At 32.0% G+C, this 18,442-nt stretch overlaps 1 protein-coding gene across 2 annotated transcripts; it reads left to right on the plus strand.

Moving 5' to 3' along the window:
• The first annotated feature begins 2,019 nt into the window (after nt 1-2,019).
• On the plus strand, nt 2,020-18,331 carry LOC124362032 (transcriptional regulator ATRX-like). 2 transcript variants are annotated; one of them, XM_046816182.1, is made up of 7 exons: nt 2,020-2,143; nt 6,402-6,523; nt 7,379-7,503; nt 9,955-10,083; nt 11,864-12,006; nt 14,453-14,540; nt 17,804-18,331. In XM_046816182.1, the coding sequence occupies exons 2-7, from the start codon at nt 6,403-6,405 to the stop codon at nt 18,326-18,328; spliced, it is 1,131 nt and encodes a 376-aa protein (XP_046672138.1). In that variant the 5' UTR covers nt 2,020-2,143; nt 6,402; the 3' UTR covers nt 18,329-18,331. The 2 variants fall into 2 exon arrangements, with proteins under 2 accessions (XP_046672138.1, XP_046672137.1); XM_046816181.1 differs by lacking the exon at nt 2,020-2,143 and adding an exon at nt 2,315-2,523.
• Nucleotides 18,332-18,442: the final 111 nt, after the last annotated feature.

The following is an 18,442-nucleotide window of genomic DNA, read 5'->3' on the forward strand; positions in this document are numbered from 1 at the left end:
ATCGTTTATTCTGACTAAAATCTCGCAAGAATAAAATTAATATTAAAACATTTGTATTAATTTACTAGTGGTATTAACATATATTTATAAAATTATATAATAGGTTTTTTTAAAATAAAGTATTGTTAACTTCTTGTATTTATTATTTGTATTCTTTTATGTGGCTGCTAAGTCCTGGAAACTTAGTCTAGCTGCTGGTAAGCCTGGTTGCTGGGTGTAGCCTGCTGGTAAGTCATGGAGATAGGGTCTAGCGGTTGGTAAATCCTGGAGACTGGGTTTAGTGTCTGCTTAGTCCTGGAGACTGGATTTAACATCAAGAACTAATATACTCCTTTCACTACGTTCTTGAACATAGTCTTCTTCTAATAGTTGCCCGATGCTCTCTTCAGAATCACTATCTTGGCTAAAGTTTTCAATTATTTTAGATTCGTCCACATCACTTAAGTCAGATGACATAATCTAATTAGCTCGTTCGTGGTTCTGGAACTGACTCTAACAAATATCTTACGCATCTCTGTTCTCATAATACGAATCCTTATTTTAATTTACAAAGATAATTAATTCCCACATCCAAAAATTGTGCACTTAAGCCAATTAAAAAAAAACTTATTAATAACTAGATATTGGATACACCAAATTGTACGACAGCACGTAGATCGCTAACGGCAAAAACGCGACAGCAAGCACGTTAGCAAACTGCTCACAAATTGAGGTAGCGCTTGAGATAAGCTCGGTATTGCACATCTGGGCGGCCGGCGAAACATTAACCCAGCCCAATGTTACGTGGGGGGATAGTTGTTGACAGATTATTTTTTTTCCCGCGAAAACGAAACAGCTGCATTAAATATTGTAAAAATGCAGCAATTTGCCGCAATGTTAAATAATTATAACGTAAAGTATTATTGGACTACCTAATACTATAGTCCACTCAATGAATACTTCTAGAAGGAAATATAAATATTACATTTATAAAATTATATAAAATTACCGTAAAGCCCAAAAGAATATATCGACAAATTTAAATGAATTACAACTTAAAGTGACTAAAATAGTGATATTGTGCTATAGGCACGCAGTTAATGGAAATTACCAAATCAATGTGAATGATTGCAAGTTCCTATGTAAGCGTATATATGAAATAGAATACAAATGCTATATCTGAGAATGAACTAATTGTAATAGTTTATAAATTATTATTATTATATCTTACAAAACTCTTGATTATAGTTACTGATTAATAAACTCTCTAAACTTCTCTCTCCTTACTTTTTCACAATTTATTGTTTACTATAACCTTGTTTAGTGAATTAGGAATCTATAATGTATCGACGAAATGCTAACTGAAAAGAGATCATGACTGTACTTCGTTCAGAAGCTCAGGTACATGATATTTTACCCATCAGATGATTTTGGCTTACCTAGATGGTTTTGGCTTAGTTGATATTACAATTTTGTGTTCCTAGTAACACAAAAGCCCTAAGTTCCTAGTATTTTGTGCTAAGCAGAGTACAAAAGATCTTTTTAAAATATTGTGGGAGCTTTAGCTATTTTCGTAAGAAACATTTAGACCAATAATATTTTTTGTTAAATAAAATGTTAAAATATATTCAGTAAAAGGTTGTTTAACTTTCTTTCCAGTTTTGCAAAATTACATCTAGTCACCAAATCGTTGTATAAATGAATTCGTTTACAAACAAAATTTGTAAAAGATTGCAACCTAACCAACTCCAAATTCTGAGTCACCCTTCGAATGTTTATAATGAAATGCAAAAGATATCAAAATGGAGTTTCCAAGCATTTGAAGATTATTCAGGCTGTATTCTAGAACATTGTTTTATTTCATTATATAACAACAAAACTTCCCTTTTCGTGTAGTTTATTCTATTATATAAGTACACGATGATGCAGACTTATGCTATCAGCCAAAATCCATAATATGTAACGAAAATTTGTGATATACATTATATACAGTATATATAGCGTTTCTCTTGGCTGGAAATTACAAAATGAAGTCAATATCTCGAACCATCTATCTCTTTGTTTAGCTACAGAATACAGATCTATCCACCTTTGGCTTTATGTCGAATCAGGGATAGTTGTCGTGTTATCGCATCGTACAGTTACATTCGTGATTGTGTTGGAAGTAAGTAATCTATACACTTTTTCTACAATTGAAAAAATATTTGTATCAATTAATTTGACATAGTGACTTTGTAGTATCTTTTTAGGTCCTCTATACTCAAACCTTCTGCAAAGTATATGGGTTTACAAATTGGGCGCCATTTCTCTGTAGTCTGTAGTACATAAAAGTTGCAATGAAAGACGCTGCTTGGTTTGCAGGAGAGTCCTGGAATATTGTTTTTTCACATCTTCGAATTTTAAAATTCCTGAATTTTATATCAAACTATGTATTATTTGCTGGTTCTTCACTCAGCTTTTAATTAATAAACTGGGAACGATTACAAATGTTTTTATGGAGTTATAAACCATTCATTTAGGCTACTTGTGATGTAAATATACAAGGCAAGTCTGGTTATGTTTTTCCTCTTCTATAACTGCTAATTATAACTTCTGAACCTTCTGTTCACTGAAACACTTATGAATACATTTATTTTTCATGATCATGTAGTAATCCCACAGAGTTATACATTGCTAGTTAGGGATTCGTAATTATTTTGTCCAAGCTTGGCATTACTAGCTAGGACTATTACTTTGTTAAAATATTTAATGTTATCATTACTTTTTTATTTTTATTGCCTTCTATTGATTTGATACATGTCACTAATATGCCTAAATTAGTTGTTTACTATAACCTAGAAAGGGGAGACTTTAAAGCGGCTTACACTTGTTACAGGTTATTCTGTTGTTTTTATCCATCAATTCGACATGTAAAAATCGTACACAATAAGAGGTATAATTAATTACCGTAATACGAAAAATCTCGTATTTTACAATTTTAAAAACATAAATTTAACACCAACATTACAAAATAACAAAACCAACTATGGCCTAGACTTAGACATCAAAGAAACTTTACAATATTTATAACTTGCCCAGCTTGATATCAATGAATAACCACTTTTGGTAAAAGAATTCTCCCTATGGGTCACCAGGAGCCAAACCCACATGTTGAAGCTACTTAAACAAATCTGGTCACTTGTAAGAAACACCTCACATATTTTCCTCATATTCATCACCATTTTGGATTCTAATCTTGATTTTAAGAATCATGTAAAAGCGTTGTCATAAAGTTGAAGACGTTATATAAATGTGTACACTGCCAGTGTCTGCTAAGTTTGAAATTGTCTGCTCAACAATAAAAGTGTTTTACAATGATATATGTTCCTTCATCTTTCGCTCATTGTCTTACTCGGAAAAATGGAATGGTTCTCACTAGATTGGAAAACAGAGCTCTGAAATTTGTTTACAATCTCAAAAGATTTGATCATGTCAGTGAATTTACTTAGGTTAAGTTCTAAGGTGTTATCGATTAAAGATTGTTGTGACTTGTAAACTGTGCAAGTTGTTGTTTACAAAGTTAGGGTAGGGTACGATAAGCGGACCCGGATTTTTATATCAACATTGGCAAACGATATTACTTAATCATAACCATCGATACTGATTAATTATTTTGAAATATTAACTTAAATAGTCTAGATATCAACAGCTGTAAACACTTTAAAATAATACACGTTGGGTAATATTTCAATTTTACATAAGTAATTTTAATTATTAAAAATGGCAGTCAATTTTAGAAAACTACATGACATTGCTTTGAAAGATGATAAGACATAAATAAAATATATTGTTTTTGTGGCTTCAACATGTTGGACTCGTACCGAAAACCCCATTATGTAAAATTTGTGGCAAAGAAACAACTATAACTGTTAGAGGAGCAAATATGGTTGTCTTCAGTTTTTCAAATTTTTGTTATAATAATTTGTTTGATCACTGTAAATATTAAATTCATATTTTAATTTAAAACATATGATTGTTATTGAGGACTATAGATACTTTTATATCGATTGATAGTCTAGGATTTGAGATGCGAATATTAGTTATCAAAGACTATATTCTTTAATATAAAAAACCGGGTCCGCTTATCGTACCCTACCCCAAAGTTATTCAGACTGACAAGCCTGAATATATCAGGCAAAAACTTATTCTCAGGCATGAAATAAACACTTGCAGTACTTGACAGGACGGCCTATGTCATTTGCCAAGGATCCTTTTAGAAATCGGCAAGGAAGCTTTTAAGATACTTTGGACCGGAAATATACAATGCTTTGCCCCCTGCTTTGAAGAGCCAACTAAGGGGTGAACTGTTCGTTTAAAAAAATCATCTCAAAAAGATTTTTATATAATTTTATTTCGTTTTAGATTTGAATGACATCATCTCAATGATTCGCCTTGTAAATCAGAGTAGTTTTGAAGAACGCTTGCTGAATAAAGACGTTATTTATTTATGTGTTTGGATAGTAACTCTTTGTCTTTTATATCTATTACTTAATATTTGCTAAACAATAAGGTAAAAGTACATTAAAAACAACACTAACTTATTTATGTGTTTGTTTCTTTATAAACTGAAAAATATTTTTAATAGTTAAGAACATATAGAGCTGTCGGGATTTCAAAATGTGGAATCCATTTAGTGGTACATTAGTTTAAAAGCAAAGTCCAGCGAACATTCTTCTGGCATAGTTCTTGCCGACTTCTTCAAGGGAGTCTTTGTAGTACAATTCTGGCCATATTATATTTTAGGACATTTGGTAATGAGTACTTATCGAATCACTGAAATCTAAAAACGGTGTGAAAGTTAATGGTTAATCCCTAGAGAATTTACACACTATGAGTGTAAGCAAATTGAAAATAGTGGTTAAATTAATTAAATATATGGTTTTGCTTGTCATAAAAAATGTTACAAGGAATTAGAGATCAATGTTGGATTTTTTACTACTTTAAGACCAGTGGGATGTAGACTGGATGGATTTTCAAATTTAAAAATAGGCCTATATTCATCCCAGGGACCCTAAGAATACCCATGTAAAATTCCAGTACAGGTAATTCTAAGCAATATATGGGTCAAACTCGATTTTTCTCATATTACAATATAATGTTACAATAGTCAATTAGAAAAGGAAATGACTAGAATTTCTTGCCGGAAAGCAGTTATAGGGAGCAGGCAACCGCCAGACGGTCATATATTGCTTAGAGTTACCTATTAGTGATCAGGGGCACTGACGTGATCTGGGCTTCAAATTTGGAACTACTCGAGTTAATTTTTTTTTTTTTTTAGAGCAAGCAGCGCGAAGCGCTGCGCAGCGGGCAGGCATTGTGCGTGATCTTTTTTTTATTAAAAATTTCTGATAAATTGTTATTACATATTACAATATAATGCAGGTAATGTATGTAAAACAATTTTAAACACATAATTACATGCTGGAAAGCAAAGTAAACCAATATAATCCGCCCAATACAAAATCTCCGTAAAAATCTGGTAAAGGAATCTGTGTCATTCCTTTGGCCTGAATCAATTCAGTATATACGAAGATCACGCACGATGCTTGCCCGCTGCGCAGCGCTTCGCGCTGCTTGCTCTTCTAGAAAAAAAAATTAACTCGAGTAGTTCCAAATTTAAAGCCCAGATCACGTCAGTGCCCCTGATCACTAATAGGTAATTCTCGCGGTTGCCTGCTCCCTATAACTGCTTTCCAGCAAGAAATTCTAGTCATTTCCTTTTCCAATTGACTATTGGAACATTATATTGTAATATGAGTTGCCTGCTCCCTATAACTGCTTTCCGGCAAGAAATTCTAGTCATTTCCTTTTCTAATTGACTATTGGAACATTATATTGTAATATGAGAAAAATCGAGGTTGACCCATATATTGCTTAGAATTACCCCAGTACAAACAGTTGAACAGTTTATATGTTAAAGCAAAACAAACAAAGCATTTATAATATTATTAGATTAATGCAGAAAAAATAGACCAATTCTGAGATCTGATATGCATTGTCTCAGGGGCGCTAAATACCTTATAGGTTTTACCAGTCATAAGGTTAAAGGAGATCAAGAAAATGTACAATGAACCTTCAAGCAATTATCTTTTGAAAACTAAAAACTATTAGTGTCTGTTAAAAATGTAGAAAAACTGACAGGGTTGTAATGAATACGTGTAATGGAATTTAATAATGAATACATTTTTAATACTACTACAAAGTGTTAATTTGAAAAGTGCCTTTGCCAGTTAGGGACTCATCCAAAGATTTTGTAGAATTATTAAAAATTTGTTCACAATTAAAACCTTGCCACTTCCATCAAGAATACAACATAGACAATAGCATTTCTTCGATAGTGTTTACTAGTATTAGTATTTATATTTTTTATTGTTTATTTGCAGAATGGGGAAAGCTAAGGCAGTGGAGCCAGAACCAGCTGATAAGATTATACGAACTTTGGGTGAAAATCTGTGTATAGAAGTTTCTGAGGAGGAGAAGAAATATAGAAATAAAAAGGGTCCAGGTAAAATTTACTATGTCATAACTTCCTACCTAAATAGAGGCAATATCATTGCGAAAATGTATTACTGTTCATCAACAATTATATGTATATGATATTTTAGTTGATAACTTACTCAAATCTTATTTCTGTAGTTTCTTTCACTATAGGAGCTGCATCTTGATTCTGTAGTTTTTGTTGCAAGATTAGTGGCTGCAGTGTAAATTGATGGCAGTGTAGATTTGATTTAGAATATTATTGTGCCACAGGTTTAATTATTAATTGAAACAGGAAAACGTACATTAGTTTAAATGGTATTGAAAACTACCAACCCAAATTAGCACTGTTACATAAATGTATACCTTTTCTGCAAATTATAAGCTTTCAAATTTATTGCAATAGGCCTAATACATATTATTATTAAGATTGATGACATAAATATTAAAATTTTTGTAAACAATCAAAACTTTGTTGCTGAAAACATTTACTTTGTTTTATATTTAATACTTATATTAAACAATCTATTTTATATTTAATGTGACAAAATTATGAAAGTAGCTATTTAATATTTCAAATAATCAATATGTTATAGTTATAAAAATTTAATTCCATCTAAGATGTATAACAGGACAATCAACAGTTTTGTGTTGACTTTTTCTGTTATATATTTCATTCTTGTTATCCCTGAATTGCGAGACATAGACCACAAGCATTGTTAGGAAATTCTTTTAAAACCATAAAAAGATTTTATTTTAACCTGGTATATTTGTGTTTATGTTTAGTGTTTAGCTATTATGATTGTATATATTCAAGTGCTATAGTGTACAGAATGGCTGTAGATGGTACGTTAAGTTGTTCTAAATGAAGACTGTTGTGCAGATGATGTGAAGCACATCCGCAAAGAGAAGCTGAAGTGTACAGTCTGCGGCAAGAGTCTGGCCGATCTGGCCAAGAAGGCAACAGAACCGTATGTACACATGGTTCTAGGCGTATTGGTGTGTGGGGTAAGTTTAGTTGAGTATAAGAGACATCATTAGTAAGTAGTGTGTGCTAGATTTTTAACTTAGGAATTAAACTAGTGTCACATCTTGATACAAGAGACATAATTAGTAAGTATTATGTGCTAGATTTTAAACTCGTAGGAATTAAACTAATGTCACACATATTGATATAAGAGACATCATTAGTAAGTAGTGTGTGCTAGATTTTTAACTTAGGAATTAAACTAGTGTCACATCTTGATACAAGAGACATAATTAGTAAGTATTATGTGCTAGATTTTAAACTCGTAGGAATTAAACTAATGTCACACATATTGATATAAGAGACATCATTAGTAAGTAGTGTGTGCTAGATTTTTAACTTAGGAATTAAACTAGTGTCACATCTTGATACAAGAGACATAATTAGTAAGTATTATGTGCTAGATTTTAAACTCGTAGGAATTAAACTAATGTCACACATATTGATATAAGAGACATCATTAGTAAGTAGTGTGTGCTAGATTTTTAACTTAGGAATTAAACTAGTGTCACATCTTGATACAAGAGACATAATTAGTAAGTATTATGTGCTAGATTTTAAAGTTGTAGGAAGTAAACTAGTGTCACACATATTGATATAAGAGACATCATTAGTAAGTAGTGTGTGCTAGATTTTTAACTTAGGAATTAAACTAGTGTCACATCTTGATACAAGAGACATAATTAGTAAGTATTATGTGCTAGATTTTAAAGTTGTAGGAAGTAAACTAGTGTCACACATATTGATATAAGAGACATCATTAGTAAGTAGTGTGTGCTAGATTTTTAACTTAGGAATTAAACTAGTGTCACATCTTGATACAAGAGACATAATTAGTAAGTATTATGTGCTAGATTTTAAACTCGTAGGAATTAAACTAATGTCACATCTTGATACGAGAGACATCATTAGTACGTAGTGTGTGCTCAATGTGCAAAACTACAAAACCATTATACTACCTGTGGCCCTTAATGTATCTCCAGTTTTAAGTCTTAGTTTAGCACAGAAACATCTTGCAATTCTTCAAATGACACAAAATACTTAAGCTAGATTTATCCTGTATTTTAACAATTTTGACCACTTAGCTGTATTTTAAAAGCAAGCAGATTTTCTACTAATCATGGTAAGTTCTTTACTTAAAAATATTATTCATGTACACAAAGTTCTTATCAGGTGAACCCCTGTACCTAAAAAGCAAACTTAGGAATTATTTTAACCTGAGGGACCGTTGGAACTAACAGGATACCTTGCTTGAACCTTGAACTGATTCAAAGAAGGTTTTCATACTTCTTCTAACAACTAAATATTGAATTACCCAGTTCCCTAAAGTTTGAAATTAACTTGAAATAAAAAAAATCAGTCTTTGTTTAAATAAACTTTCTATTTACTGCGCTTAAAAATGTTTATATTTTTATTATTCACATTAACTCTTATTCAAAATTAAATTTGGTGACGTGAACTGTTTGCAAAGCAATGTAATTAATGAAGACCGCTCAAGAATAAAGGCGTTAGATATTTATTTATCTTATAAATGTTAGGCATATTACTAATTTAGTAAACTTAAGTTATTTATTGAAACAAATATTTTGTTTCAATAGAGTTAGTATAATAAAAAAAAAAAAAAAAACTGTAAACCTCATTTCCCATTAAAAATTGAAATATGTATCTTGTTTACATTAGAGGTTATATGACTAATGCATGCCCTAATATTATATATTGAGCTGCTTGGTAACCAAAGTTTTAATTGTGTGATAAAAAGTGTACTCACATGAAGGTAAATATGTATTTAGAATGTATTAAAGAAAACAAGGAGTTTTATTTCTGCATTTTAGTAGGCACCTTGTTATTTTTTTAGATTTTCCAACCAAAAATAGATTTATATTAATCGAAAATGTTTGACTCTGAATTATGTAAATGGCCTTTTTGTCCGATTAAAATGTATTTTATATCATTGTTGTTATCTTATAATATATCATTTACATTAAATATTCGGAAAATCAGTATTATTTGAAGTCCTTACGTAATTATTAGAAAGTATTAGGCCTACGTAAAATGCCTCAAATAAGTCAGTGAGTTACTTTTGATTTTGAGTATTCCTGATTAGCTCTTTATGCATTTTTCATTCATATTAACAAATTTGTTAATCATGGGTTTGGATAAACTGATATGGAATGCTCCATTTCAGCCAGCTGCCGTGTATAAAAGCTTTAGGGTCAGTTTATGGTTGACCATATGTAATATTTTGATGGTTATTATTACTTGTGGTTGTAGTAAACTTTTAACATATACTCTGCCCTGATATTGTGATGCAAAACTGATCATGTATTTCCAAGGTTTGTAATTCATTTCTTTTATCATGCATCTCTAGCATATCTTAGGACATTTTGTCCTATTGCCACTAAATTGTAAAGTATTGTCTGAATGTGTTGCAGGACTGCTCATCATTCTATGGTGATGGCTATTTCTCCGTAGATGAGGACGGAGATGATAAGTACTGTCGATGGTGTGGTCAGGGAGGCACACTATACCTGTGTTCCAGTTGTACTTGCGCTTTTTGTAAGGTAACATATATCTTGTGGTTTGTCTTATGTTCTTATCATCCATTCAATGTCAATACTGATAAGAAGAGATATAAAATAGCAAAAGTGAAGAGAGTGATCAAGATGTGAGCTTTAGACATGTCTAAAGTAATGTTACTTGGCTCATCACTTTACTTATGACAAAATCTCCATAAAAACATTTCTAGAAATGTTGTTATTGTTTCTACAATATAGTAAGGTTTTTTATGTTTACATTGTTCATATTCAAATGTTTTAACATGTGAAATTGCTTTTACAACTAAGCATGAGTATTGTTTTTCCCGAGTCGTTTTGAACCTTACCAGTGAAATCTGTTATGCTTAGTTTGATAAAATTGTAATTGAACTCTGAGAGACTGTGCTGAATAAAAGGAAAATTAAAACTTTCTAATTGGAAAGCCTATTTATTCATTAGGGAAATATTTTGTCTGATGGGCTGATGGTTTGGTTTAATAATGTTTTAATTTAAGTTTCAACTATTTTGTGCTCTTATAATTTATAAATTGAATATAATAGAGTAAGTTGACGCCCATTCATGAGCACTTGTGCTTGACAAATAGATATTTTGAATTGAATTAAATGAGACCTGGCGTTGTTGATCAGCCAGTAGTTGCCCGAAGCCCATATAGTGCTAAATAACAATTTAGTGTGACACAGTAGGTTAATTAACATTTAGAAGAGTTTGCATATAGTCAGGATTCCCACCCGACATTGAAAACCGTAAATTTTGTTCACCATGAAAAAACCTTTAATTTACAAACAGAAAATTTCTACAACGTGATTAAATGAATCAAGATGTGTGGTCGCCGTGGCTGTTGTAAGGCCCGGTTTAAACGTGAGCGTAAATTACACAAGCCTAATCACGGCATTCGGTTCTGGTGCGATTAATAGTTTATCTGATAATATGGTGCAATTCACATTTCAGTGTCTAGCGCCAAAGCATGCCACTAGTGCGTGCAGTGGTTCAAGGATTCTGAAATTTTGGCATCTGTTGCAGTTTTTCACGTCCCTACTCAATTTGAATACAGGTGTTTTTAGTTTTAGTTCTGATATTATTAACATTATTTTACACTTAAAAATGTGCAACTTTAAAACAGAACGGTTTATAAAGAAGTAGAGTGTAGGCCTGTGTTGTGGAATCAACACTTGTTCGTTGAATGATCTTTCAAACATAAAGTAATATTTTTTTTATTCCCTAGATCTGAGTGCAGTAGTAATAGGTAAAACTGACTTGATAGAAACCTGGAACTCGAGATAAAAGGGACCTACAATTTCACTGCCACAGCCAACGGCTTTTTCCAGCGTTATGTCAGCTTTTTTTGGGTCATGTGGAACTGCTCTAAATCGTGCCAGGACAGATTGCGGTGATTAGGCTTGCGCCATTCTCGCTTGTGTGAACTGTTCTTAAGGGTCAATTAATTGTAAGAGCTCTGGTGTGATATAAGCAGTAAATTTTGTCCCCTTTTATGTTCATTATTTAGCAAACAATACTGTTGAATGCATACCGCCCACTGCTTGTGTCGTAATCAAGGCCTAAAATGAATATATATTTTTTTAGATGCATCCGTCCATTCCTGCACGAATTGTCGTTAGTGAAATAAGGAAAAGCCTCAATTGTATCGACATTTCAAATTTGATCCCCTCCCCTCCCAACACCATCTGTTTTCTATTCGTATCGCCTCAGTTAACATTAATGTTACTTGTTACTTATTTCAATCGTAATCTAAAAAAATAATTTGACATCACAATGTTGACTGTTTCAGAAATGTATGAAGCAAAATCTGGACAAGCAAGACCTAAAGGATTTAGAGTCAGATGATTGGAAATGTTTCATCTGTAAACCAAAGCCTCTATTTGAGTGTCGGACTGTTTGTTGGTTTTTGCAAGAAAATGCTTCCAAGGCTAAGTGAGTATTCAAGATCAGTGAGTCTGTGTACAGTATTGATGTCATTGAAGTCCTGTTTTAATAAGAAAATCTACTTTCTTAAACACGTTAAACAATTAATCACATGAAATGAAAGAGTTATTTTATTTTATACGTTTAATAAATTTACCATGAGTTAATTCAATTAACTTGCAAGGTTACTTCTTAAACTATAGATATGTTGATATGTATGATTCATAGCTCTGAGTCCCTGGCACGGCTTCCCTAATCATTTTTGGTGAAAACTGCGATTTCTTGCGTATGTTGAGTTTAGCTCTATTTTACCTTTGACTTAGTGCAGCGTCTGAAATCTGACACTGTGATATACTTGACTCATGGAACTCTGAAGGCCATGTTAGTTTGAAGAGATAAAAATAAAGTCAGTGACTAAGATAGTCTTAACAAACTCTTTGCATTGTTTCAACATCAGAGATACCTCGACTACAAAAGAGGTCTGTCTATCTTCTTACCCAATAAATATCCAGTGTAATCTAGATTACGAGATACTCTCATTGTCTCATTGGGTGCACATATGAGTGCACTGCGATGTTTTAGACACCATCCCTAAGCACGGCGGAGCAACCAAGTTTACTTCTTGTGAAGTAGTTATAGTGGGAAGGGTCGATTCAATGCAGATATTGAGTTTACTTTATTTCACCTTTCACTCAATGCATCGTCTGATATCAGACACTGTCACCAATCTCTTTTTTTGGATCTCTTTGGACGGATGTGGACTTTATATTCCACGAGTCAAGTCTGTAATGTTTGTTTTTTGAACACCTTTCAAGTTATTGCAATAACTGTAATGATTATGTGGTAATCAGTTTTGAATGTGTAATGCAGAATAATTGAATGAACTGTGTCTACAGCCTGTCTAGAGTCTACGCAGGCATTCCTGCTATGTTGTTCCTAAAATTTTTTGTATTAGTGCTTGACAATAATTCAACATAAGATGTTGAATTAATACTCAATAGGATTTACTCTGGGTTAGTTGCAATCAGAAGGGTACAACCACTTTGTACTGTAAAAATTCTCAAACGAATATATTTTTCCCGTGTTCATTCATATTTTTCATATATAAAAACATATCACATATTTCAACAAAAAAGACCTGAATGAGATTCTTAAAGTTCAAAAGAAAGTGTTGAGGGTGATATTAAATTGAAATTATTTAGAATCTGTCAAAAAATACTTTGGAGAGCTAAAGATGATTACTGTTTATGGCTAATATGTTTATGAGACTATAATGTTTGTAACTATAACCATGAAACTTAATTGAACAAATCCATAGTTATAATACCTGTAAGAGAAATCTGTTGTAAACCATCATAGGTTAAATTTGTATAAAAAAAGACTAAATATGGTGGCAACAAGTTTTTAAATTATATTCCTGTAAAAATAAAAAATGAAAGTAATCAAAATAAATTGAGTGTAAAGCTTAAGGCATATTTAATGAACATATTTCTGTACTCAACTGAGGAATTAAAACAATTTATTGATATTATATGTTAGTTTGTAACATTGTAGACACTATTCACTGAATGTATGTACAATTTATGAATAAAGAATTTTTTAATTTTTTGGTCTATTGAGGCTAAACATAATTATTTTACGTTGTTCTTACAGTTATGGCTGGAACAGGTAATATTAGAGACGATAGAATTGACAGGCTCATAGACTATAACAATTCAGAAGATTCTGCCAGTGAAATTGAATTAGACTTTGTCTAAGAGTTCCAAAGACTAGGTCTATGCCTAGACAAAGCTGTTCCTGAATTAGAAGTTGGGGATGCAATGAACATAGGCATAAATTATCCTATTCCTAGGAATTGAAACAGGCCTAGGCATGTACATACGACATGGAAAGGTATGGAAGATTATGACAGTGAGCAGAACTTATAGTTATGTAAGTGACAAGAAAGTATTTTTGAATGTAGTTACTGGAAAAATAATACGTGAAAGGGTTAATATTTTAAACTAATAATGCATCTTCAGTCTTCTGTTTAATATTTCAAGACGATATAAACATTTGTTGACTGTCAGAAGAGCTTTTCAATTTTTGTTTCCTCACATTTCGTAAGTACAGATTTACTTTTAGCTTATTTCAAAGGTGGCTTTAACAAAAAATTAAATGTGTAAAATGTTCGATTAAAATTAACAATATAACAAGATACTGTGTTGTTATATTTGTCTATAGTTCCCAGGAAATCTTAAATGGTATATTGTCAGGATTTAAAATGTTTTACATCGTAACCTTATATTTAATAATAGAATAAGAGCATTGTATGAAATGGTTCCAATTTAAGATTTTGTATATTATACTAAAAACATTTGTACAAAATTAACTGATTATCACTCGTTCTAAAATAATCTACACATTATTGTTTATATAATTTTAAAACTATTCTCATACACATTATTGTGCCCAGGAATGAAAAAGATGAAGAAAATGATAAAGAAGAAACTGCTCCAACAAGATCAAGGAGGGAAAGGGGAAGCAGAAAATCTATAAAAGAAGTAAGTAAATGTTTATGAGTTTATTAACCTGTTGAGGAGTAGCTGAAAGTTGTTCCAAAAGAGTACAGACGGTTATAGCCGTTTGATCCCAAAAGAGTATTGACGGTTATGACCGTCCATGACGGGGTTGCTAAAACAATCAATATTGCAACTGTTTATGCACTCTAGTGGCGTTCTTACATACTATTTCGACTGTGAAATGTTCAAAGTAATTATTGCTGTACGGTGCTGGCTCCTAGTGACGGAATACATAATCACAGATTTGCCGCCAAAGTTCTGTAATTTTCTCATGCCACGTCCATTTATAGGCTATATATGGTATCAAAAAACCCAAATGCTAAGGTTCACATCATGGACTTCCGAATTAACGTTATCAGACAGATACTGGAAGTACATGGTGCACCAAGAGAAGAGGCCGCAGCTGTGACGCGTCTGTTGGGCGGAGCCCAGCAGCTGCTACGCTTGTCAGGTCGCCATTTCCCCCACCCACTACCAGTAAGGGAAAATGGCCGAAGGAAGCTAAAACGCTGCTTTGTGTGTTCAAATACAACACGGGGTGAGCGTAAAAGGAAAGAAACTGCTTATGAGTGCACAAAATGTGAAGTAGCACTTTGTGTGTACCCGTGTTTTGAACACTATCATACGTTTGTAAAATTCTAAAAAAAAAAAAAAAAACAAAATGTATGAATTTATCAAGTTGTAGATCCAAAAAATGCATTATTATGATATTTTGTAAGGTTTCAATACATTTTGAATGAAAACAACAAAATTTTTTTCTTTACTCCCTGGAGTTCGTTAAGGATAATTTTGCTTACTCTAGTAAACACTATGTAGGGTGACGGTTATAGCCGTCAGTACTCCCCAACAGGTTAAATAAAGCTTCAAATGAAAATATAAATTGAACTTTATAATAGTTTTAAATAAAACTACTAAACAACTTTATTTAATGTGTTATTCCTGAGTTGTACAAGTATTTTGTTTGCAATGAGAACCAATAATTGAACTTTATAATAGTTTTAAATAAAACTACTAAACAACTTTATTTAATGTGTTATTCCTGAGTTGTACAAGTATTTTGTTTGCAATGAGAACTAATAATTGAAGATTGTTTCCATGCAGTTAAACCTTGCCTCCTCTGAGTATTAGTAAAATTTATCAACAGAGATCGGGTGAAATTTTATTGATTGGAAATAAGTGCTGAGAGATATCAATTATATGTGAAATCAAATTGATACTCGCTGCTCTTGAGAATATGTCATGTTTACAAAGCAGTAAACTCAACAATACTAAAGTCTTAATATGGCTAGTATCCATTTAAATGGTGTCTAGATTTGTTATCGGTAGTACATTTGTTGCTATATTGCGGCAGTCAACATAACTAATTCAAAGAAACTACTATTTACAGAAACTTTTTATGTGCGGGACTTGATAATCACTGTAGAAAAAGGTAAGTTTTGGTGGGAACTACTGAACGAGTCCACCCTTCAGCTTTGATCTACCACGTTTCTATTAAAAAAAATACATAGTTTTTATGGATAAAAAGCGATTTGAGAATCAATTGATGACAAACCACTCAGTGACTAATTTACAACAGATACCAATCTGTTCTACGTTGGAGAGTTGAAAACTGATATTTATTTATTTTTACGTAGCACAGTTTCGTTATCTTTCGCACACTTGACAGAGGTTTACGTTCAGGAATGAACAGCAGAACAGGAATGCTGCACTGTAGTGTTGAACCGCTCAGTGCGTGTGGAACTGGATTCTCGTATATGTTACGACATATTTTCATCTGTATACTCGAGAAATATAAATATTTCATGAACTATTGTAATATATCATATTACACGCTCTAATAAATACCGATCCAATTGGGACGATTGTAAATTTTCCATTTTTAACAGCACACAATAATACAGACAACCGATACAGTAAAATGAAAAACTAGTTGATGTTGTAAAAACAGCTGAAAAAATTTATCAGTAGCGCTACATAGTGTAGAGTTTAAATTCCGGTGATCCTTCACCTTGTACATATAACTATGATGTAGAAAAAAATATTTACACACAGTTTTAGAAAATAGAGAAACTGCCATTGTTTAAAACTTTGTTAGCTAGTAATGACGCTCATGCAGTCTTCAAGACATTATTAGAACCATAAGGTGGTGATATTAAAGCAGGTTGCTTTTGTGACCTGAGCTCTTTACTGTGCCTCCAGATCCTGCTACCACAAGACAATAATGTTCGTCAGTAATCTGCAATGTGTTAAATTCTGTAGTGTTTTGAGTTTTAAATACATTGTGGTAAAACAAAGTTAGAAAAATAAAAGTATGTTCATAGTTTCAATCAGTATTCAAGTCTACTTAATTGTAAACAAAAAAAAGTAAATTGTTGTTGTTTACATTATAAATGTTATGGAAGAAACCAAATATCACCTTTAATTTTTTTACTATAGTACTTGTGGTTCTCTACTTCTCAAAAATATTTCAGGTCTGTGTGTTACTTATTATAAACTTATTGGCATTTTTTTCAATTTGTCTTCAAACATTGTAATTTCTTGGAGGTCAAGTATTTTCAACTAAAATATCTCAGAAGGGACAAAATCTCAAATTCCCACAAAATGTTCAGTTGTGTTGTAGTAAGTTGTGAAAATTCCATCATTGAAAGTATAAGTATTTTTAATTTTATTTATATAAATGGCCCTTAAAATTTTATTTTCAAAAGCGACATTTACAATATATATATTTTATTAATTTAATTTACTAGGCTTGAATGGTGATTGAACTTATAATTTACAACTTCTTATATTTTCTTTAAAATGGGTTTTGTTTGTAGTTAATTTGGAAACTTAATGTAAAGATATATATAATTCTGAACAGACCAATACAACTATACCAAATGATAGATATAAAAAACTAAACATTAAAAGATACCATTAATTAAAGTTCTGAATTCTAAAGTTGGTAAAGAAACCTATCAAATATATACTCATTCAACAATCACCACAAAATGCTCGAAAATCACAATACCATTCAGTTTCAGCTCAACATGTGTGAATGATAACACAACTCAAAAGCTGAAAACTCTGATCCTATTCATTTATTGTTGTCAAATATGTCAACATTATAGTTCTGATGTAACTCTGCTTTAAGTAAATATGTTTCATTTACATATTTTATTTTAATAGTGGTAAAAATATTTACACTTTTTAATGTGTGAACTTTATGTAAATTATACAATTACTATATAGTGGTTTTGTTTCAGGAGAACACGACTCCAGCATCACGAAAACGAAAAGCAAGTGAAGTGGAAGATGAATCTGAAACTGAAAAAGAAAGAGGAAGCAAGAGGCGTAAGAGTTCTGATTCAGGGAAGGAGACTAAGCAACAAACCACTTCATCAAACAGGAGGTCAAGGAGTCAGTCCGTGAAAGAAAAGGAGGATGAAAAAGAGTCTGAGGATGAATCTCTTAAAAAACCATCTACAGTCGAACCTAGGTCCAAAAGAACCAGAGGCTCAAAACCTGAAGTGGAATCCTCACCAATTAAGAAGTCACCACGTGTTTCCAAGAGAAATGAAGATCAGTCCAAAAAGAAAACAGAAGAAATCACAGTTTCTGATGATGAAAATGAAGAGAAAGATGATTCTATTGAAGAAGTTCCTAAAAAAGGAGCTAATAAGTCTTTAAGAAAGGATAGTTCTCCAGCTATGGCAAAAACAACCACAAGCCAGGAAAAAGTTGAAAAAAGAGTTCGGTCCAAGAGACATTTCTCTGAAAAAAACTGTTAAAGAACCTACAAATGTTGAGCCTCCTTCTAAAAGGCCATCTCGAAGTTTGGGTAAAAAAACATCCCCGTCAGAAAAAAATGTAAAATCCAAGAAAACTGAGGTTGATAATGAAAT

This window comes from Homalodisca vitripennis, chromosome 5 (genome assembly GCF_021130785.1).
Source record: "Homalodisca vitripennis isolate AUS2020 chromosome 5, UT_GWSS_2.1, whole genome shotgun sequence".
In the NCBI taxonomy this organism is placed as follows: Eukaryota; Metazoa; Arthropoda; class Insecta; order Hemiptera; family Cicadellidae; genus Homalodisca; species Homalodisca vitripennis.